The sequence below is a fragment of the Haliotis asinina genome, chromosome 14, assembly GCF_037392515.1.
Source record: "Haliotis asinina isolate JCU_RB_2024 chromosome 14, JCU_Hal_asi_v2, whole genome shotgun sequence".
Taxonomy (NCBI): Eukaryota; Metazoa; Mollusca; class Gastropoda; order Lepetellida; family Haliotidae; genus Haliotis; species Haliotis asinina.
Window position 1 is genome coordinate 20,747,260 of NC_090293.1, and position 23,884 is coordinate 20,771,143.

At 37.9% G+C, this 23,884-nt stretch overlaps 1 protein-coding gene across 1 annotated transcript in view; it reads left to right on the forward strand.

Annotated features, from left to right (window-relative positions):
• Positions 1–23,884, forward strand: part of LOC137261859 (inactive phospholipase C-like protein 2) — a 69,496-nt gene that overhangs the window by 40,310 nt on the left and 5,302 nt on the right. Inside the window, exons 7-20 of the mRNA XM_067799663.1 lie at positions 65–185; positions 9,921–10,089; positions 14,234–14,329; positions 15,362–15,464; positions 16,711–16,890; positions 18,129–18,307; positions 18,754–18,892; positions 19,343–19,489; positions 19,879–19,976; positions 20,634–20,732; positions 21,342–21,524; positions 22,235–22,303; positions 22,469–22,522; positions 23,527–23,619. Coding sequence (XP_067655764.1) covers positions 65–185; positions 9,921–10,089; positions 14,234–14,329; positions 15,362–15,464; positions 16,711–16,890; positions 18,129–18,307; positions 18,754–18,892; positions 19,343–19,489; positions 19,879–19,976; positions 20,634–20,732; positions 21,342–21,524; positions 22,235–22,303; positions 22,469–22,522; positions 23,527–23,619 — 1,730 coding nt within the window. The remainder of the gene's footprint in view (positions 1–64; positions 186–9,920; positions 10,090–14,233; positions 14,330–15,361; positions 15,465–16,710; positions 16,891–18,128; positions 18,308–18,753; positions 18,893–19,342; positions 19,490–19,878; positions 19,977–20,633; positions 20,733–21,341; positions 21,525–22,234; positions 22,304–22,468; positions 22,523–23,526; positions 23,620–23,884) is intronic.

Genomic DNA, 23,884 nt, shown 5'->3' on the forward strand with positions numbered 1-23,884 from the left:
GGAAATTTAAGTGGCGTAATAATTAAACTCACTCTATCACATGTTGTACTGATGTTGTTTCCAGTTGATTGCTGGGATGGTCCAAACGATGAACCTGTCATCTACCATGGACACACTCTCACTTCCAAGATCTCCTTCAAGGCCGTCATAGAGGCAATACGAGACTACGCATTTGTTAAGTCTGAGTGAGTACTATATTAATGCCCATTTCACTGCACAAACTCAGTGACTTGTGAAACCTTGTAACATCACCGAAGACATGATGGTCCAAAATATCAGTGTTCCCATTCTCTGGTAATTACCAGGTTTTTACCGATAAAAATTGTGATGATCCGTATTTTCATTTGCTGTCTGTAGCTGCTGGTACATTTTGCCTTTCAAAGGTATATTTAATAAAATTGCAGTTAAAAACGTCTTGGCACATCTAAATATAGACTCTAGTACACTGCACATATGCAGATCAAGCCATGCCATGTAATTACCTGATACAGATATTCGCACACTGCCATGCCCTGTTAACTCTTTGTACCCGTAGCACGTGGTAATCATTGGGTGCATAGGGAAAAAAAATGGCTTCCAGTAGTAAAAAATAACAGCATACACTGACAGGGTTCTTTTTGGGGACAAATAAGCAAATATAAGTGAAACATCTAATCCAGTGGTTAAGGATACAGAAAATATGGCGATGTGCTTCCATTTGTGACATGTCTTAATATCCCTGTTCTTTTATATTTTGTCATATTAATGTAATCAGAAAATTATGATTAAAAAGATGCCTTAAATAATATGTATGGTGGCCCATTTTACAATATCGGTGGCTTTCCACTCACTAACATAACACAATAATGGAAAATACCTCCATTTTTTAAGCTTCTTATGAATAACATGTAAGGCGATAGCAGGTATCGTTCAGAAGCTCTGAACATCAACAATATTACTGTACCCTTGCTGAGTATAATTTGACAATTGTAAGAAGCATTTTTTTTATATAAGAATTGGTTTCTAATGAAACTTTTTCGACACAGTCTGCTATAGGAATTTTGATTGGCCAAAAGTAATGGATACTGTCCTCGTAAATGAAAACTTTCAGATTTAGACAAAAGTTTGGGGTGAGATAATGTTATTGTGAACACATTAAGCAAGAAATCACTATCTATTTGTAAATTATTGGACTTATTGGAAGTATTGTGCTATCTTATGACCTGTCACAAATATGCTACATGCATGTTTTTGCATTAAACATCTTGTCTGATAAAGATTGATGTGACAAAAGGCAACATGTCATTTGTCAGTGACTTGACTTACATTACATGATCACACAAAAGTGTGGACATAGTAATTTATATGTACGTTTGACAACTTTTATGAATACTGTTAATGTTATGCATCAGTTTATTCAATTAATTTAATGACATTCTGAACACATTTATTGAATGTAGCTGGACTGCTTGAAATTGTATTTTGATTGTCTCAGCATGGCACCAAATCGAATCAATAATTGTAATGTAGATCCCATGAACATATTCTTGAAAAACAAGCAACACGCAGCACACTTTGCAGCACATTTATTGACAGTATTTCGTCATGAATACTGATTACTTTGTCCGTGTCTAAAAACTAATCCCTCTATAATTTTCGGACTAAGTCGTATAAGCCGCTGGTAAATTTCAAAACCACCAGGAACACTGAATATGTTATGTTGATGAAACCAGATCCTGATAGCTATAGCGCCTCATATTCTGTAGTAACAGTCATTTACTTAGGTATAAACCTGTGTTTTGAAATTCGAGTAAACCTGTTACCTCAGACTCAGTACCTCTTTATTATAACCTGGAACTAAGCTCTTTAGCTTTTTTCATGTATTTTACAATAATTACATCTGAATATATGCAAACAGAATATCAAGCTTTCACCCTCTTGGCCTTCACCACCCTCTCTCTCTATTTGGGTTCATTATGCAACTTCACACTTGTTTTATTCTTTTTGTGTTCATCAGTCATTCATTTAATTTCTACCCATGGAAATCTAGATTACAGTTCTTTTTCAGCCACTCAATTTTGAAAGGTGACTAACGTGATTGGTTGACTTGGCATGCAGACTTGGTTGATGCATGTCATCATATCAACATCGAATAATGCTCGATGCAAATCACTGGACTGACTGACCCAGAACTGTTTATTTACAAAACATCACTTGAGTGTAGCTAGAATACCAGTGCCACATTGATTAACAATGGCAACAAACATTTCAAGTTGCCATTGACAATTATATATTCCTATTACCATTAGGGTACTCTCAGAACTCTGCGCACTAGTCAACAAATATCTACAGTATACATCATATTCAAAAGAAAATATGACACATCTACATTTCACGAGTATGTTAAAGGTTACCATGACATTTTACTTCAATGTGAGTTACCTGAAGAATCGGTTAATGTAAAGTTTCATGACTGAAGAGGAAAGGAAAGCAATCCTCGGTCACAGACTTGACAGTGTTTTCCAAAAAGCTGAACAATGACCATAACTTTAGAGTAACTTTAATTGTATATTTAGAAAAAGTATCTAACAAATTTAATGACAGTGCATCAGTGTATTTCAGGAATTTGTAACCGTATGTAACACTTTTTCTGTCTTGTGACATTGACCGTTGATCTTTCCATGATTTATGTAGAATCTAACAGAGCTATGTGGAAGATTTGTGCATAATGTCAGTAGCCTTGGGGTTGTTAGATTCATGAAAACATTTCACAGTTGGGGAAAAGAAAGAACAGTGCTTTCATTACAACTGTTAGATGTCATGACTACAAAATTCAATTACTATCATTTACATTATGTAAACATATGACTCACAGAATTATGTAGGTTCCTATTGAAACATACATGGTGTCTAGTTTGTGTATTTCTGTCACAGTCACTGATCGGTTCTCTCTCTCTCTCTTTCGCGCACGCACGTACGCTCACACACACACACACACACAGAGAGAGTTTCATTACTGGAAGATTGCGAAATGTGACATATTAAATGAAAACCTTTGAGTAAAATACCAGATAACCAAGAGCTATCAAAAGCTCTGGATACTGAAAGTTGTCATGGTTGTTCTCTTATGGTTCTCATCAATCAGAAATTAGATTTTGCAATAATGTGGATTTTGGAGATGAAAACGTGGAATTTTGATTATTTCCTATCATTATTGATCTCCAGAATTTACACTCCATGAGAATCCTGCCCGACTTAGTACACCCAGCTGATCTGAAGAATTTACTAGTGGCCAGATTGCGTTACATCCCTCCAAGGCTTGTTCTTGTTGGGAGCAACGTCAATTTCCTTATTTGTCACACCAAAATGAGCAAATTAGTCCTTTTGATGTGACATGGATGCTATGTCATAGCTGCCATTTTGGTTTGATGCCTCTCTTCTGCTAATCAATTCCATTCAGAATTTGTAGAACGTTCCCTACTCCTAAATGCAATTTCTACCTCTCTTGGCAGGATTGGAGCAGACTGCCCAGTTTTTGTTCGATAGTGCAGGCTCATGTGGCTGGTATTTTCAGATGCTGTTCTTTTTAAATAAAAAGAAAGCTAGAAAAAAAGGGAAATTGAACAAATTCCAGCATTATTGAAATGAAAAAAAAGCTTTAATCATTCAAACATGTTTGGGACTCGGAGAATGATTAAGTGTACTATTTTTCATTAAATATTTTAAAATTACGTTGGTGAAGCAGATGGCTTTTTGTTGAAGAGCGAAAAGGATTAATATGTCTCCAGAACTCTTTCCTTTCCAAGAACTTGTCTTCATTAAAACACCTGAATAGGGAGGTACAATGGGTGACAAGTGGTTAAAGCATTTTCTCATCATGCCGAAGATCATTTCTAGTGTCACCTGCTACTATAGCTGGAATGTGCCAAAGGTGGCATTAAACTAAACTCAGTCACTAGCTCTGAATATTAACTGATGTGTGCTAGGTAATATGAGTAAGATGACTTTTAGTGGTAGTGGAATGTGCCAAAGGTGGCGTTAAACTAAACTCAATCACTCGCTCTGAATATTAACTGATGTGTGGTAGGTAATATGAGTAAGATGACTTTTAGTGGTAGTGGAATGTGCCAAAGGTGGCGTTAAACTAAACTCAGTCACTCGCTCTGAGTATTAACTGATGTGTGCTAGGTAATATGAGTAAGATGACTTTTAGTGGTAGTGGCGTCATGATGAATATTGACAGAAATTAAGTATGAAGTGGTTTGAACAGTAATCCAGTTGTACCACTGTATGTCAGAATGTGTGATGACAGACTGAAATGAGAGCATGCAGTGTCTCAGACATTTACCACTTTTGCAAGTGCAGTGTGAGTACAGTCGTATTGCAGACAGACCATGAAGTACCAGTAGGCAAATGGGATTCAAACTCATAATTGTTAGTGCCTGCCAAAAGCATGTAATTCTTCACAGCAAACTGCAGTGCCTTTGATGACCAGGTAGAAACAAATCTACCCAATGTAGCCCATGCAAGTGTAGAATGTATGGCAGATGTATTTGATTATACATGCCTGAAACAAATCTACCCAATGTAGCCCATGCAAGTGTAGAATGTATGGCAGGTGTATTTGATTATACATACCCTGAAACAAATCTACCCAATGTAGGTAGTCCATACAAGTCTAGAATGTTTGGCAAGTCTAGTCGGTTATACAAACCCTGAAACAAATCTACCCAATGTAGTCCATGCAAGTCTAGTCACTTGTACAGACCCTGAAACAAATCTACCCAATGTAGTCCATGCAAGTCTAGAATGTTTGGAAAGTCTAGTTGGTGATACAAACCCTGAAACAAATCTACCCAATGTAGTCCATGCAAGTCTAGAATGTTTGGCAAGTCTAGTCGGTTATACAAACCCTGAAACAAATCAACCCAATGTAGTCCATGCAACTCTAGAATGTTTGGCAAGTCTAGTCAGTTATACAAACCCTGAAACAAATCTACCCAATTTAGTCCATGCAAGTCTAGAATGTGGCAAGTTTAGTCAGTTATACAGACCCTGAAACAAATATACCCAATGTGTAGTCCATGCAAGTCTAGAATGTTTGGAAAGTCTAGTCAGTTATACAAACCCTGAAACAAATCTACCCAATGTAGCCCACGCACGTGTAGAATGTTTGGCAAGTCTAGTCAGTTATACAAACCCTGAAACAAATCTACCCAATGTAGTCCATGCAACTCTAGAATGTTTGGCAAGTTATACAGACCCTGACACAAATCTTCCCAATGTGTAGTCCATGCAAGTTAGGAATATGTGTTAAGTCTATTCGGTGATACAAACCCCGAAACAAATCAACCTATGTAAGTATAAAATGTTTGGCAGGTCTAGATTACCACAGTCTCTGAAAATGAAGAAAGTTTCAGGGCTTCTTTTTGTTGTATTTTATGTTAATTAAAAACAATTTTGATAGCGTAACTGTTAGTCAGATGGCCTAGATTTTCGAAGCTCTCTTAGCGCTATGATAGTCAAAACCATGTTAATGTATGGCACTTACGACTGTCTTAGCATTAAAAGAGCTTAAAAAACTACGTCCAGGCTACCTTTTCCCCACTGATATTAAGTTCTGTGTTTGAAATCAATTTTTTACCTGAATAAATGAAGACTGACTGCATGTTTGAGGAAGCTTGATGTGCACATCCGGTCTACGAGTCTGTCGTACAGACCCTGAAGTATAAATATCCAAGAAAGCCCACGCAAGTCTAGAAAATGTGGCAAGTCTAGATTTCCAAATGAAGAAAGTCTCAGGGCTCCATTTCATTATATTATTTTTTTACACTATGGACGTTTTTTCAGTAAAATATGTTCATTTCAGAGACTAGCTGTTAGTCTACCAGTCTACTTGATTGTAGAAGACATTATAGTCTTGCCGTCAGAATACAATGTTAGAGATGAAGCCTTTTCATCTAACTGAATCTGTCCCTTTTTGAAGCCACATGTTTTTGGCTAGATATTACTGTTCTCGACAATGTGAGGGGATTTTTTTTAATCTCTGCGTGTGTGGAAAACAAAATGGGAGAAAAGTTTCCCAGCACTGATGCTACACAAACTCAACACAGACAATGAAACTTATCCCAATAATGTTCAAACTTATCCATATGTAGTGTTGTCACATTTATCTTAACAGAATGTGCAGTTCTGTCCCAGTAGTGTTCACACTTACCAGAATAGTGTTAGAATAAGACGTGCCTCAATAATGTGCAGACTTATCCCATTAAAGTGTTCCGATTTCATAGACTAGTGTGCAGACTTGTCCCAATTGAGTTCAGACTTACCAGAATAGTTTTCACACTTATCGCAATAAAGTGATATATCAGAATAGGGTGTTCAGACATCTCCGTATAGAGTATTTAGATCTATTCAATTGTGTTCAGTTTTCCCAACACCATGTGCTGACTTATCCCAGTAGTGCCCAGACTTATCAAGCTGTTGTGTTCAGATGTATCCCAGTAGAGTGTTCAGATTTATTCTAATAGTTTCAGATTTATCCTGATGTAGTGTTCACGCATGTCCCAGTAGAATGTATAGACGTCTCCCAGTAGTGTTGATTTACCTAGTAATGTTGAAACTTATCAGAATAGAGTGTTTCTACATATCTCATTGTGGTGTTCAGACTTATCCCAGTAAAATGTTCAGAATCTTTTATCCTAGTGTAGTGTTCAGGTTCATTCAAATATTACTGAATTAATATGACCCCATTCTCGAAACAAACTGAAGTCTGAGTTTTGCGCAAATTTTAGCAAAATCAGGAACATACATTTTCCAGAATGAGTGGAAATCGGTATCAAACTTTAACTACGTAAACGATCAGAGTTTGTTCCACAGATTTCTATATTTGCTGTTTGGACTTTTATATTTTAAAAAATGTAGTTGAGTTAAAAATTCAGCAGTTTCAAATTGTCAAACTCAGTTTGAGATTTGAGTAATAACTGAAGTTTGTTTCGAGAAATCAGGGCCTGAGTCTTAGACTCAGGCAACCATTCCCCCACATGATGTGATTCAGCATGGACTGTTTTGTGTCAGCTATTTCCATAATATTCAAATTGTTCCTATGTCAAGTTTCTTCTCTTTTATTTTTTTGAGAGGATATTTCTCAAGGATTTTCCCTTCCCCAGTTCAGATTTTCCGATTTCAGTTTTCTGATCTCTAATATTTTTTCCATGCCATTTCAGAATGCTGCTGCATTTATGTTTTTTTGTACAGGTTTCCTCTTTGTAGGTGGTACCGCAATTACAAACCTACCTCTTTCAATGATTTCCATTTTCTTGGCATTGAAGATTTTCCTTAGATTATTATCACCAAGAATGGCGAGTGTAGTGTCGAATAACATTGACTTCATTCATGCTATGACGCCACGTAACAATTAAACAATCAAACCTGCCACAAATTAGGAAACGTGCCACAGATCTGAGTCCTACATATATGTTGATGACAAATTCATTAGTTTGAGACAAAACAAGCAGTTCCTAATTATGACATATAAAGAGTTGTATAAAGCCAGCAATTGAATGTTATTACATAATTCAAAGGTATATATCCCCCATATTCCTGAAATGACTTGTTCATTTTTTTGAGGATTAGAAATGTTTTCCAGTAAAACAAGGTGGAAACCTACTAGTTCACTGCTTTGTCCATCTGCTCAAGAATGGTTAGCAGTGATTAGATGTGACGTTTTATTATGCCAAGTCAGCAGGTATAAGTTGTATTGCTATTTGATATTGGTGGTGTCATAAAGACTGCCTCAGGAATCAGCCCCCAGACTTCTCTATTATATACTTTGTCAGGCTCACCACCAGTCAAAATACATTCTTGTCTTTTATGTGACCACACAGTATTCTGAAGGATTAGATCAGGCACCTAGATTGCTTTTGGGTCCCAATAATCCCCTATTAATCATCCTATCAGCACCTTCAGCTTTTAAGGACGATAATTTAACAGGGTCAATAAGATCGGTGAAAAGATGAAGCTGTAACAGGTTTCAGGTTGATGTGCACGACATGTGCAGCATAAAATGTGTTTGGAATAATGAGTGTTGCTGATGGCTTGTGAAGAGGTGTGGCCTTTATGGAACTGGCTGACCTGATGGGGCCAGTATCTGTAGTATTTCTTAACCTTTGAGGGGAGCTGGGAGAAGAGTAGGGCATGCCCTTCTATAACCTGTATAGCCTCTATTGTAGTAGAAGTATGCTTCAGTGTTTGTTGGACAATCTATAAATAGCAGAACCAGCAGGAGCCTGCAAGTGAAGAACTGCATATAGTCACGGACTTCACATATATTGGTTTAAGCTTGTGTTGTCGTAGTCATATTTAAGTACTGAAACCTGTGATGGTTTGGGTTAGAATTGATCATCAGCAACCCATGCTTGTCATAAGAGGCAACTAAGTGGATCAGATGGTCAGACTCACTGACTTGACACATGTCATCGTATCCCAATTGAATGCTCATGATCCATATGAAGTGTACAATCCAATATCTATGCTTCAAACAGTTCAAAATTAAAATTAAGGTGTTTGGTAAGTTCAATAAGTTGTTCAATGGTCCATCGGGGTCCATGGTTGATGTACCCTCATGACCAGTGAGCAACTTATTTTGTTCTGGTTACTTCGTGGCTGTTGTAACCCAGGATATAGAACATTTGTTTCACAGAACCAACTTTGTCCATAGTTTGCCCATCCTTGTGATCTTGGCATTGATATTTATGTAACCTAATTCCTGTAACAGAAGAGTTGTAATGAAACAGAAGTAAAGGAATAGGATCTACTATTAAGTTGTATTCTTAGAGGAATATTGATGACACATCATTTTGATCATCTCTTCTTGTAATCCAAAACATGCATCTGTTTTTGTTTTTTGTTCATCTGATGTCACCTTTGAGGATGGAATGATGTCTAATTATCGAGGACAATGAAGAGTCTATAGGGTTTTTTTGTTAGCCTTAGTAATGAACACTGGGAAGATGTAATGAGGACATGATGGACTCAGCTGTAGAGTTTCTCCGTGGCATTGCAATCTGAGGGGAACTAGATTATTGACCATGCTCTATCATGCCCTCCAGTCTCCACATTAAAACAGAGTCTCTAGGAGCATTGACACAAAGAATATACCTCAATCTACACAGCAACATTTTGATTGATATTTGCCAAGGATAAATGAATTCTTGGCAAAACTGACAAGAATACATGCTTCAAAGTGTTTTCATGCTTCAGAGAGAAAACATAGGATCGTGCTTCCCACTTTTCTTCAAAGAAATTGCTTTACTAAGCAGAAATATAGCAAGGATGTATTCAACAAACTTTGATGGTTGAACATAGAAAATGGATTGTTATATATGGATATCTTTGTGGGTGACATTTCGTGTTTTACAACTGAAAAGGTTTAAGGACCTCAAGATTGTGTATATTCTTACAATTAATCTGGTAAGCATTACGGTATAGTAGGGTTAGGAAGAACCTTCAAAGGGGCCTCTTATTTTGGTTCATTATAATGGTAGTGTGTTCAACACATTTTAGCTTGAATGTGAAGCAGGTGTCAGTGACAAAAAACCTAACAGTTCCTTGTATCTGTTAGTTCAGTGTGAGTGTATTCATTATGTATGTTGTTGATTGTATGTATATATGTTGGTTGCTTATTTCTTAAATGCATGAACAAAGATGATTTCAAAGTTTATTTACATACTGAATTCTGTTGATTGAAGAGAGGATAATTATGTTTAGATGTGTATAGATCTTCAGCAATTCTACTTTTATTGATCAAGCATGTTTGCTGCCTGTAAAGTGAAACATCCATGCTCGCTATGATATAACTTGTATTTCAGGTACCCTGTGATATTATCAATAGAAACGACTGCACTGTCAAACAGCTCAATATGATATAACTTGTATTTCAGGTACCCTGTGATATTGTCAATAGAAAACCACTGTACTGTCAAGCAACAGCAAGCTATTGCCCATTACATGAAAACTATACTTGGGGACACGTTGTACACAGAGGCTGCCGATGAAAATCTCGAGCATTTACCTTCACCTGAATTCTTCAAAGGCAAAGTTCTTATCAAAGTAAGTGTGTTAATTGTCACTTGGTGGATTTTCTTGAAAGTATATCTGAGGAAAATTACATACTAGTTTCCATTCTGGTATATGTTGGGAAAAAAAATCGAACAGGATATTGTTGATATGTCTCAAGCACATAAGTGCTTCAAAAGAAACTGTAGGAAAAACATCAGTTGAAACTAACTGTGAGAATCCTTCTTTACTTTTTGTGAGCACATAGCATATGGTGATTATGGTCAAGGGTAAGATGCACTGCAACTGTTTGGAGCTGTTGACGTTTATGGGTAATGCGAAACCTCTATTTGGAAACACTTAAACTGTACCTAGATAATCCTGGGGGTCACATTTAGAAAGAGATGTAATTTTAGGATATCCACTGTCTATTTGCTTTGGTGTGGGAAGAGAAATGCCTTGCCTTGAACAGTCCCTGCTTTAGTCGCATCAGCTTCCACTATAGGGCCTTCCTGTATTGGGCCTTGCACTGTAGGGCCTTATGGTATGAAATGTAGGTGGAAAACATGTAAAAGTCTGTCAGCAGTTTCAACCATATGGCCTTGTACTACGAGGCCTTACATTTATATATCATCTGCAGGAGGAAAGTTGTTGATAGGTCTCTTGTTAGCTTCCTCGATAAAGCCTATCACTATTGGGTCTTCCACTGTTGGGTCTTACTCTATGAGGATTGGCACATACCATGAAAAGGTCTGTCATCACTTTCCATGGTCCTTGTACTAAAGGGACTTACATTTACAATCTCTAGAAGGATACCGTTGGACAGACCTCTTCTATAGGCCATTTCACTATAAGGATTTACAAGTACCTTTTGGTACACACCCGGAATAGGCCTCTATCAAATATTTCTAATGTAATAAACTTTATGTCAAGTGCTGACGTAACTTGCCATTTTTATGATGGGGGTGGACAGTCACTCATCGTCTTGTTGTATGCATCTATAAATGTGTTTAAATGTGTTGACACATACAGAACTTATGGATGGATGATCGAGAAAATGGTTGTAGCTGTGTATGATTAGTGAAGGGTTAAGATGGTTTAAACATTTAAATGAGTCCCAAGTGTATTTAATCTTTATGGACAAGAGAGCTAACATACATTATTCTTTGTTTCAGTCAGCAGAAATAATCTTGGCATGACACATAAGAAAAACACAAAATATTTAGGGTATTTATACTGGACAGGTTGAATTTATAGTAAAAATTAGACTTTGAAAGTAGCCAGATCCATTGTTCATGTTATCCAAATGAAGGTGAACAGGTGTTCATGAAGCATTAACGCAGGTGATCCTGGCAACAGTACTATAACAAATTATGACACAAGAACCCCTTGTTGTCATTGAGGTTGCAACGTGAAAAATGCATGCCAGCAGGATGTGACCAGTGGGTCACACCGATAAACATGGTGTCACAAATGCCAAAAGACAGAGAGTTGCCAGGGTATTTTTTACGATTCTTATGAATACATTACCTGTCTTACGTCAGTATAGATATGGTGTGATTCAGTTGTCATTACACTAAAATATATGCTGTAAGATTTTGAACAATAGTTAATGTTTCATTGTTGCCCTAAATCCTGCATCCTGCTGCTATCACACTCTACGGTCTTCAGATTTTCAACTGAAGTCCTCTTCATTGTTGGCAATCCATAATAAGTTGTTTCAGTAAAGGTATCTTGCTACCCACAACTCATAAAGATTGTTGGAGGTGGCAAAAAACTCCTGTGTGTGCTGGTGTCAGCAGCAACAACATTCTAGTTTGTCAAGCGCATTAGTTCAGTTGTTGTTACACCATAATTGTACTGTTAGTATAAACACGTACTTGTGTTTCTAGCTATTATTTTGCGGTCTGACTGAAAAAGAATAACATTCTACTGGCATCCATGACATAATTGCCCTGAAACAACATTCACACCTCCATGTCAGCTGAGTTATAAGGCATAAAGATTATATTTTCTTATCACCTCGGTTTACTGCCCATGGAGTAAGCCTGATTTAGCTGTCACCGTTCAAAGTGAATTGTGATCACAATCAATTGGATCCTCTGATTGTGTAATTCATCACATCCACTACAGATATTTATCATTGTAAAACAAGTTGGAAACAGAAGGTTTGAACATCATCTCATCTGTAGCAGGAAGGCTCAAGATCAATATTGCTGGCCAAAAATTACGTTACGACAAAAGTCAGTCTGTAAGTTTTATGTTTAATATACGGTGGATAATTACTTGCTTGTCATCTATGAGGAATTGGCAAATTTGTTTTATGAGCTATTTTTGGCAAGTGCATTCTCATCTTTTCTGTGGTGAGTGATCAGGCTGTGTTGTCAATGTCGTACAGAGGAATGTTCAATCAATATTGGAGGATAAGCGAGAGACACTTCAGACTTGTTGAGAAAATTTATTCATTTCTTTGGATATTGATCAGATATTGTGAGTGTACCTTTCACCTCAGCCAGTCATATTTTGGCTCCTAAAATTGAATTTGAGGGAGATGAAGTGTGTTGATAAGTTTGTTAAGTTATTAGCCAAATGTGCAATTTTAGCCTTCAAAGATCTTTAATTGCATTTTTGGAGACTGAAGACTACGAAGTCTAAAAATCCTTGTGAATCTAAACTACTGAACCATGATGTGCCACACGTCTTTATTAAAGAAGAATTCATTTTATGATTTCAGGTCATTTCTATGTTCCTGACGTACATGTCAACAGGTCCAAAATGTTTGTGTTTGATATGAAACTTTAAACATGAAAATACAGTCATTTGCTTAGTTTGTGTGAATAATCTGCCAAGTTAGGATAAAAATGTAAGTACTAATTTTCATGGACATAATGAACAGCTAATCACTGGGCTCAAATCAATGCCAGTTGGAGTTCCAGAGGTGTTGCTTATACCCATGTTGGTGGATTTCCTCATATAAAAAAGTTCAATGACAAGCATTGCTTTTGCTAATATCTGACATGCAGTGATTTCCCAAACAAACAAATCTGTTGCTATCAATGAAACCATCTCACTCACAAGAAAGACCCTTCATCAGCTCAGGTTTGCATGTCCCATACATCATTACACATGAGGCAGCTATGAAGTATATCCAACTGTCAGGAACTGATCTGGTTCTAACTTTCTTGGTTCTGCCATTGATTATAGTCATGTCCTAGTACCACTTGTGTGGGTGAAATAGGCATGTCCTGATACTTACAGCTGAAGGATATGATTATACAACTATATGTGCCTAGGTCAGGATGCATATTATAAGTTGTTCACTATTTTCAAGGGGGCCATGGGCTCATGTACCCTCAAGGTTTGTTTATGTTCCTTGAGCCCAAGGGACCAGTGAACAATGTATTTATCATGCCGAACATCAGAATTTTGCCATTTTGCAGACGACACAAGATAAACAGATTTAGAGTTATCTCCCTTCCATCAATTTTTAATCACAAGGCATCAGTAATTTCCGTGCTTCATGTGTGATTCAATGTTATTCGAGACAAAGAAGTACAACCATGAACCAGAAGAGTTTGGAATTCACAGCAGTGTACATTGAAAATAATACATCGCCAGTAAGTGGGGTACACGGAAAATAATTAAATAGTGCTTAGCCAATCAGAAAGCGACATTCATGTGTGAGGTAAGATAATAGTGCTTACAGCCTGGTCAGGAGCTCAATACAACTCCAACACCACCCGTGTGGGTGAAATACAGGTATGTCCTGATACCTCCAACTGAAGGATTTAGTTTACCAGAAATAGGTTCAAATTTCTTATAGACTTTGCATATTTATGTTTCCCAATCGTATCATTATTTATTGGCATGAATGGTTTAAGTGTTTGGAAATGAAATTGAGTCACTTCAATAGATGTACCAGTAACTGAAATATAACAGCTATGCTATGACCTGACCTGTCAATGACTATTGTAACATCACAGTGAGTTTGATGCCCAGTGGAGTCTGTTTTGGAGTATGTTTGAGACTGGTTATTCTCTGGCATGGTTTTTGTATACTATATGCTGTGTTGGTGTGGACTTTATGACCTGGCTGGCTTCTGACATCGTCCCCTATCTGGACCCCAGATTAACCTCACCTTGCTGGTATCAGTAGATCTAGTTGCCTTGTTCACATGCTTAACTCATGCTTATTGCAGGGTAAAAAACTGCCAATCTCAAGCAGCTCAGTTGAGGGCTATGTCACTGATGAGGATGAAGGTGCCGAACCTGACAAGAAGAAAAATAGTAAACGGGTAAGGTCAAGGTTAAAGATCAGTGTCAAGGAGACGTGGTGAATCCTAGGTAAAAGTTCAAGTTTCAAAGGACTCGGTTATAGTCTGTGACTTAAGCCACCAGTCTGGCAATAGTGTATTGTTAAATGTCACTCAGTGTACAAGAAAATCCTATTTGATAACTCTGAAACATAGTGAAATTGAAGCTTTTCGCCACCTTCAGGCTTGTTGACTGGAATGTTTCTTTTTGCAAAGAGTTTGAGAAAACAAAAAAAAAACATGAAAAAACAACAATATTTTGTTGTCAGTGAGATCTTGCTAAAAGATTTGAATGTTATTTAGTTTCTTTCATATAGTGAAAATTATTATTGTAATAAATCTAGTTTGAATTTAAGTGGTTGTAATGCCATATGTGTAAGCTTTTGGAATCCTGAAAACATAGATTTGTGAGATACTTCTATTTATTTGGAGACAATTGCCCATTGCTGTTTGATAAGTGTGTACCTGTTAAGTAGTCACAAGATTCACTTGTGGTGTTTTTGGTCCTTGTCCATGCCAGGATTGGTCTTTAGCAGCCTTGCCACAAACACCATTTTCCATAATGTACAAAATGAAGAACACTAGCATACTGGTAAATAAAGTCAGGGATTGCATTGTTCCCACATGCAGAAATGGCTGAAGTTTAGTGGTTTTTGCCTAGCTTTGTATACTGTGTGAATTCAGCCAGTGAAACATGCAGAGGGACCTACCTGCCTTATGTCAAGTCGCATGCTTCTTCTGCTGTATCATGGAGACTGAAAGGAAAAAGGAACTGCACTGCTTTTGCCAAATTTTGCAACCGATTGACTGAACGGCCATGTCTATCTATTGGGCATGCATTTGTTTACCTTGATGGCATTCAGAACATGGCCTGTTGGTAGAAAAATGCATCTTTTCATGGCTGTTTCAATTTTCAGACATGTATGTGTTAGAGCTTTCTCAATCTGTTGGCTGTATGTAGTTGTCTGTGTTTTGGTTATTAGACTGCAGAATCCTTGGATGTTGGTGTTTCAGGAAGGGTCGGTTAAGAAACACAAACTGGTTAAGGAGCTGTCGGACATGGTTGTGTATTGTGTGTCCAAGAGATTTGAAGACTTTCAGGCGTCCCAGCAGAACCGTAAGTACACAAAAGATGTCCTAGAAGGGCCCGGGGTTACAATTGCCCCCAGCTACCTATGTTGGTTGTAAGAAGTGACCAAAAGCACTTGGTGACTCAGGCGAGTGTGTCCTTTTGTACCCTGATGTACACAATATTCAGCCTGTCATATTGCTTGTAGGGCTATGTATTGGCAAATAGATAGCATTGCAATATACTGTCTGTACTATGATATATTGTGAGCCAAGTGTGTGACTGTGATTGACGCTTATTGTACATGCAGATCCTGTTTTCTACATACTAAGGCCCTGAAATAATTATGGCTCTGATTAACATTTATTGTACATGCAGATTCTTTCATATATTTTTTACCCAGTATACCAGTTCTCAGAGTGGTCTGACATGTGTCACTTGAAAAGCATGTTGTGCTCTTCTGGTGTAACAGGTATACGGTAAGGCCCATCATAGGATGAATATTAGAAACCAAACAAGAGCTCAGTGATACCTTTTCCACTAGACAATAGGAAGTAGATGTATTAAACCTTGTTCTCACAATGAACTGTACTATTTTCCCTTTCCCAAGGCCTTTACCTGCTATATGCTACAGATTTCGGAGTCTTAAGTGTTAGTTAAATAGTTCACTTAACTAAGACATGCATAACTTTAAGAGTCCATGTCCTTCCTGTCGTGACTGCTCTAAACATGTCATATTAATCGGGTCATGATAATCTACATAGTATGATGCATTGACACATTACACGTCAGGGCTACTGAGGCCTTCCACAAACTATGAAGAAGTTTTTATCCACAATATCTTCAAATGTCATCATGTTATGCCAACATCTACATGTGTAACACCACGGAACTTGATACTTTGACTTGTAGTAGTATATTATGCTATAGTAGATAGTATTCCTCTGCAAATGGAATGGATAATTTTCTTTTGAAATGGCTCACAGAGTATAGTACAGTTCTACTCAGCAAGTCATGGCAATGCTTGTGAACATGACTATTGCTGCTTTGCAGAGAGATGAAGTCTATATCAGTTTTCACAAATAAATCAACGGCATGTGGATGACTATGTATTTCATATTAATATGGGCAGGTTTTGTGCACAGGTGTGTTGGAAATAAATGAAATACAGCTCACCTCCTTCCACAGTTCTGGACAAGTAGTGGTGTAACACATTTATTCTAATAATTCTCAATCAGATTACAGATTTAATAATATGATTCTTTGAAAATGTCATATGTAATTTATTTTTCAGAGAAGTGCTGGGAGATTTGCTCATACAGCGAGTCCCAGGCTCTGAAGTTGGCAATGTCCTCACCAGAGGAATACGTCAACCACAACAAGCGGTTCCTGTCACGCATCTACCCCAACGGCATGCGTATCGACTCCAGCAACTACAACCCCCAAGATCTCTGGAACTGTGGCTGCCAAATGGGTAAGGGCACTCCCATACAAGCTGTGCATGTGTTATACGTTGTTATGGATAAATGGTGGTAAAGTTGGAGGTACAGTATGCAGCTATTGCTCTTTATCCTTGTACTCCTATAAAAAGAGATCAGTTTGCACGAACATTACTTCCAACTCTCCACTCAGCGCCCAACACCAGGGCCCCAAGGACAAGGTGTTTGTGTTAATCATGCAGTACATGCAGCTGAAGAAGTGCTGTTGTATTAAGGTTGTTGGATGGCATACATTATCAGGGTGTTTCTGCTCTGCGACTCTGTTAAGACTCACTGGGTCACCATCTTTGGTTGCTCTCTTGAGGAGAGATATACACTCAAATCTCAGTGAGTTGAATCGCTGACCAAGTGATAAATTCGACTTCTTGATATATTTGTGACATTGGTATGTCTGTGATGGTAGAAAAAAATGGTCGGGGTAGAAAGGTACGTTTACTTATGCATAAGAATCAAGACACTGGTAATCAACATTCAGGATTTGACTGTACAGTAAAAGCTGTCAAAACCAGCATCTGTCCAATCCAGCAAGTTCTCAACACTGGCATAAACTTTCAGTCCTGTCGGTGGGTTGTACATCCATCATCAGCTGTACAATCCAGCATGTTGTCTAAACTGAATTATTGCTTTAGTCCCAGTGAGTGCTGGTTTAGACAGCTTCCACTGTATTGCAGTAATTACTTTTACTCTGTAGCCTTTATTGATGATTTTTTAACCATTTACTAATTATTACAACATTTTGAATTTGTTTACATGTACATCTGTGGAGACTTGAAGGAAAATAGAATTAAGAACCAAGTGGCTCAAAGGGACCAACTAAAGTGTTTGTTGTATGGTAAATTAACACACATAGACTGTACCTCATGGTTGCAGACATGCATGTACCCATGAAGATGCGGGTCAGAATTGGTCCTGAACAACCCATCTAGGGCTGAGTCAGAATTGAACCCATGCTTGTCATAAGGGGACACTGACATGATTGGGTGGTCAGACTCTCTGACTTGGTTGACAGATGTCATCGTATCCCAAGTACTCATGATATTGATCACTGTATTGTCTGGCCCAGACCTGATTATTTACTGACTGCCCCCCTGTAGCTGGAATGTTGCTGAGTGTAGCATTAAGCAGCAAACAAACAAACAAACAATTCAAACACTCGCCTCTCCTGAGAATATTTTGATGTATGACATACATAATGTCTGCCTTTCCTCCCCAGTTGCCCTGAACTACCAGACGGCAGGTCTCATGATGGATCTCTATAACGGCTGGTTCCACAAGAATGGAGGCTGTGGCTTTGTACTGAAACCAGCCATCATGCGAGAAGAGATCTCATACTTCAGTGCAAACACCAGGGAGGTCATTCCAGGGGTGTCCCCACAAATACTTCATATAAAGGTGATTATGGTGTCATTACAAGTATTCAGTGTAAAGATGAATAAAGTGACTGAACAAATATCCCGTGTACAGGTCAGTATGGAGACTGAACAAATGATCAGTATGAAGGTAAACTTTGTGTCCCTCCAAAATTGTCTTCAAAATGATAAATGTTGTGTCTAAACAAATATTTTGTGTAAGATGATACCCACACTGATACTATGGAATGTTTTTATCAAGATGAATACTACTTAGAGAGGTCTTAACAAATATTTCCCCTCAAACTCTTCGGCAAGTATATATATTTTTCATGCGAGTGTTTTGCAATGGTAATTTGACATTAGACAGTAACTAAAAATTTTGCTGCTGATTTAATAATTCAGTAACTGACTTGCAGACACCACACAATAAATCCTTTTTATCAAGACAAATGTGAAAATGACCTCTTCTTTTTTTGTTTCTTACAGATTATTAGCGGTCAGAACTTCCCCAAGCCTAAGGGTTCTGCAGCTAAAGGGGAGGTGACTGATCCCTATGTTACTATTGAAGTGTTCGGCATTCCGTCGGACTGTGCTGAAGAGAGGACAAAAACTATGCCGCATAATGGTAAGTCTGAACACTTAGTCTCCACTATTTTTGTGTTTTGTGTACCTAGGTCAATTATAGGTGGAAGTGGGTTGATGACAGATTTCAGTAATGGGAACTGAAATGTGCAACAGACATTAAAATATTGAATTCTTAGATTGTGAATGGTTGGAACTTACATGACATAGTTATTTCAGCATACAGGTACCTATACCAAATCTGTGATAAATCATTTGATATTTTTTATCCCACCTCACTTGCAAGTTTGGGGTGAAATCCACCTTTTGCTGTGAGAGAAGTCATTTTGAACTTGCCGTCTGCACTGAATATTCACTGCAGGATAGCAGTTGTTAGAATGAATTTCTTAAACTGTAAATTAGTCATGTCATGTTTAATTTATACCAGAAAATGGTTTTAAATAAATATCAACCTAATATATGCTTTTGTATGTGTTATTTTGATTGTTTCCAGGGTATAATCCAATCTTTGATGAAAGCTTCGAGTTCCAGATTAACTTGCCAGAGCTGGCTTTGGTGAGATTCACTGTTCTGGATGATGACTTTATTGGAGATGAATTCATTGGACAGTTCACAATACCATTTGAGTGCATGCAAACAGGTAAATGTCTTATGTTGAAACATTGCATAGGGATACTATAACCTGCCGGAGGACAGTAACTTAGTGAAAAGTATCTGAGAAAATAATGTGTTTGTTTTTTCATCCCACTTCATGTCCAAAGATATGATGGATTTATTGCCATTTGTTAGAAACCAGACTGAATATGAACCTAAAGGTGTAGAAGTTAACAACGTTTTAAGTGCCATTCTCAATCTAAGGGCAACAACTCTTCCCTTGTTCCTGATCACAGCAGAAGGGAGATTTCCATTTAGGTTGTGGGTTCTCTTTTGTGACATATCTTGCAAAATTCTGTAGCTAGAATAAAAATGTATAATGGTTTTCTAATTGTCAGTTTCTTATTTTTGATTGTTATCCATTCTTTTTCACAGGTTACCGACATATCCAGCTTTTGTCAAACACGGGGTACCCCATTGAAAACTGTACATTATTTGTACATGTAGCAATAACAAACAAGAGAGGTGGTGGGGTGAGTTTGTTTGAGGACCTGGGCTTAATTTTCTAAGCTCTCTAAGCTCTTTAATAGTGGTAAGTGCCTTTCATTAGTGTTAAGAGAGCTTCGAAAATCTGAACCCTTATTATCTGCTATGATATACCCAAACTACTGCTGCCTTCAGTAGGGTTACCAGTCACTAACTCACTCTTTGGCTGAAAACAGTATTTGCTCACTCACTGTGGTGTGAAACATACACTATCAGCAGTGTGAGTATGCATTAAAACAGCATTCACTCATTTCTGTTTAATGTTTCTTTAACTCACACAGTAACCCATGAAGATGCTTGCCATAAGAGGCAACTATGCTTGACATAAGAGGTGTCTTACAGGATTAGGTTGTCACGCTCACTGGCATGATTGACACACTTCATCGGTTCCTGATTGTGTAGATGGATGTTCATGCTGTTGAACTGGATTGTCCGGTCCAGATTTGATTTGACTGCTGCCATATAGCTGGAATATTGCTGATTGTGGCCTGAAACGAAACGAAACGAAACTAACTCACTCACTCACTCACTCACTCATATATAGCAACAACTCACTCACTCACATATAAGGCAACAAGCACATATGTCCAAAGCAATAATTTAACAACTTTCCTTGTGGACTAAATGTATCTGGTCTACCACAGGCATACAAACGAGGCTTATCTGTGAAGAAAACAAAACGATATCGGGACTACACCAGCATGAAGTCAGTCGGAGTGAAAAACATAGATGAAACATTCAAGGTAGGTTATGGAAATATTATGAAAGGTAATATGGGTTCATCAAAAACTGCTTAATAATGAAGTAACAGTCCAACATAATACCAGTGAAGGAAGGGATGAAGATTGCAATGATTACTGTTTAACAGATTCAAAAGACACCTGAATATCCATCTCCCGTTTCTGTTGTAGAAGGAAAAGTGATGGTTCATGTGTTCTTGATTTAACAAATCATATGAGTGTCTTACTGTGTGAAACGTCTGTGTGTAGACTCTACTGGACTGTAATGTAATTATAGGAACTGTCTGTAAAATATCTTAACTTTTGCACCTTTATTACAATATGATAGTGTTTTCATTGACATTGTCGCTGAATTGGACACCACCCAACAGACTACTAGAATCTACACTTTACTGAGAAAGTGTAGACCCAAATATAACAAAACTTACATTTGAGCAGTTTCTAAATGGCATTGAATATTTATGAACAGCTAACAGAAATACATGTAATTTGAAAATTCAATGCTCCCGGTAAGTTTTTAATTGGTGATATATCTCAAAGGTGAGCACCAGGAAATTATTCAGCCCTATTGACACTGACTGCTTGCTCAACAGCCATTGGTCCTATCTTCAGGTTGCAATCCAGCCTTTGCGGGATGGCACCGACCTACGAGACAACGTGCAACTAGCCCTGAGTGGCTTCAAGGAGACGTGTGGCCTGCCACCCATCGCCAACATTAAGCAGTGTATCCGACTCTTGTCCACCAGAATCACCAACTCAGGAGACCAGAGTCTCACATATGTTATGAAAGGCGAGGTGAGTCTGACGTTGTCTTTATAGGTAAGGTGAGTCTGTTACGTCATGAGAGGCGAGGTGAGTCTGTTATGTCAGAGAAGTGAGTCTGACAGGGTCATGAGAGGGGAGCTGAATCTGAAAATGTCATGAAAGGTGTGTCTGACACTATCATGAGAGGTGAGTCTGACAGTGTCATGAGAAGTTAGTCTGTTATGTCATGAAAGGTGAGGGGAGGGGAGTCTGACAGTGTTATGAGAAGTGAGTCTAATGTCATGAAGGTGATATATGCCAAGACTGATGAGGTGAGTCTGATATTTGTTCTTTGCTCTCTGCAAGCTATAGTCTTGATGGCCACCCCATTTACCCTTATGAATTTTTAATGGTAGAAGTCTTCATCATAAATCATCTATGTGTTTGTAGGGTAGTACTAAGTCTTGATACTCATGGTGTTAATCACTGGATTGTATGGACCAGACTTGACTATTTGTACTATGTTGTCACGTCGCTGGAAACTTGCTCAGCGCTGTGTTTATGACCAAGCAAACAAATTCAAGTGTTAGACTTTCAGACAACATCAGCTTTAATCATTTTGTCTCTAATTGTCCTTCAGCTGCTGTCAGTCAATTATACCTGTCATATTATATGCATCCTATGTTGCTTGCTCAAACTGAGACTTAAATTTGTTGATGACATCAGTATTTGTTTGTATGTATTGATTATCGGTTTTGCAGTACCCATCTTTAGAAGCACAAGGGAACTTGCCGGATATACTGAAAAAAGCTCTCCTGTCATTTGATGATGTGAGTAGTAGCTGGAATTAAACCATAGCTCACCAGTGAAAGACCAACATATGAGTATAGCTCACTTATGAAACTGGAACTTCTGCTAAAAGTAAGAAAAGTCTAATTATCTGAAATCATGATATATGACTGAACAATTTGATAGATGTTTATATTGGTTTTCAGCTGATCACCGAGTGCAGAAACCTTATAGAATGTGCAGATAGTGTGTATGAGAAGGTGAGCCATGTTTTTTACTGAACAATCCAAACTTATAGCATGGATGTTTTGAGTTTCACTGGTAATTTGCTTGACCCCATGGGTACTTGTGATAGAAAGTGTCCTGAGCCACCAATGCTGTTAGAGGGGAATGCACTTGGTGACTTGTTTTAATCCCATAGCCCTGTGCTTGCATTGTTGGTCATAATATCAATCACTAAAATTTGGAATCAATCACTAGAATGGTGACTTGTTTCAATCCCATAGCCCCATGCTTGCATTATTGGACATAATATCAATCACTAGAATGGTGACTTATTGTAATGTCATAGTCCCGTGCTGTGGTTTGTTGGTCATAACATCAATCACTAGAATGTGAAATCAATCACAAGAATGGTGACTTATTGTAATGTCATAGTCCCGTGCTGTGGTTTGTTGGTCATAACATCAATCACTAGAATGTGAAATCAATCACAAGAATGGTGACTTATTGTAATGTCATAGTCCCGTGCTGTGGTTTGTTGGTCATAATATCAATCACTAGAATGTGAAATCAATCACAAGAATGGTGACTTTTTGTAATGTCATGGCCCCATACTTGCGTTGGTCATAATAATATCAATCACTAGAATGTAGAATATGATTCAGATGGTGCCATGTAGCTGGAATTTTGCTTAATGCTGTGTTGAAGAACAAACTGATCAACCAGTCAGATTACATGTATTAGGAGCTGACTAATGTGGATTGGGTGGCTCCAAACTGATTGCATATCATCCTGTCCTTAGATTACTGATCAGTGTGTCCCAAGGGAGTTGATGTTTGGTCAGAGTATCTATCCATGGTTTTGCTGGGCCTAAATTCAGAACATATCAGCCAACATCACACAGTAGAAATATTCTGTCTGAGGTGTGAAACTCTACTCACTCATCCAAAAATATACATGGTAACTCTGTGAGACTTAGAATTGTCCTAGAACATGACTTAGCAAGTCTGCTGCTGAGATGAAGCTGGTGTTGTTGTTGTAGTTGCTGCATTGTCAGAGAGCTGGGATGGAATGGCATGAGGACCTGGAGAATGTGTGTGTACAAGCTGGACTGAAGAGCAAGAAGTTGACCAAGGTGAGTCAGTTGCTGCTTGTTTGCTTTTTGTTGATAGCATATATGTTGTGAAATTTGCTGAACAGAGTTGCAGCCCCTTGGCATGCCAGAATCCGTTTTTTAATGGTTTGACTCGGTGATCATGATTCCTGGTGTGTCAACACGCACAAACTGTTTGTCGTTTTATTTACGAAGGTGGTGAACATCTGAGATGTAACTTCCAATGTTTGTTTCACAATAAGCTGATATAACTTGCAGATTTCTAAATCTTGGAGAGATGGTTGCA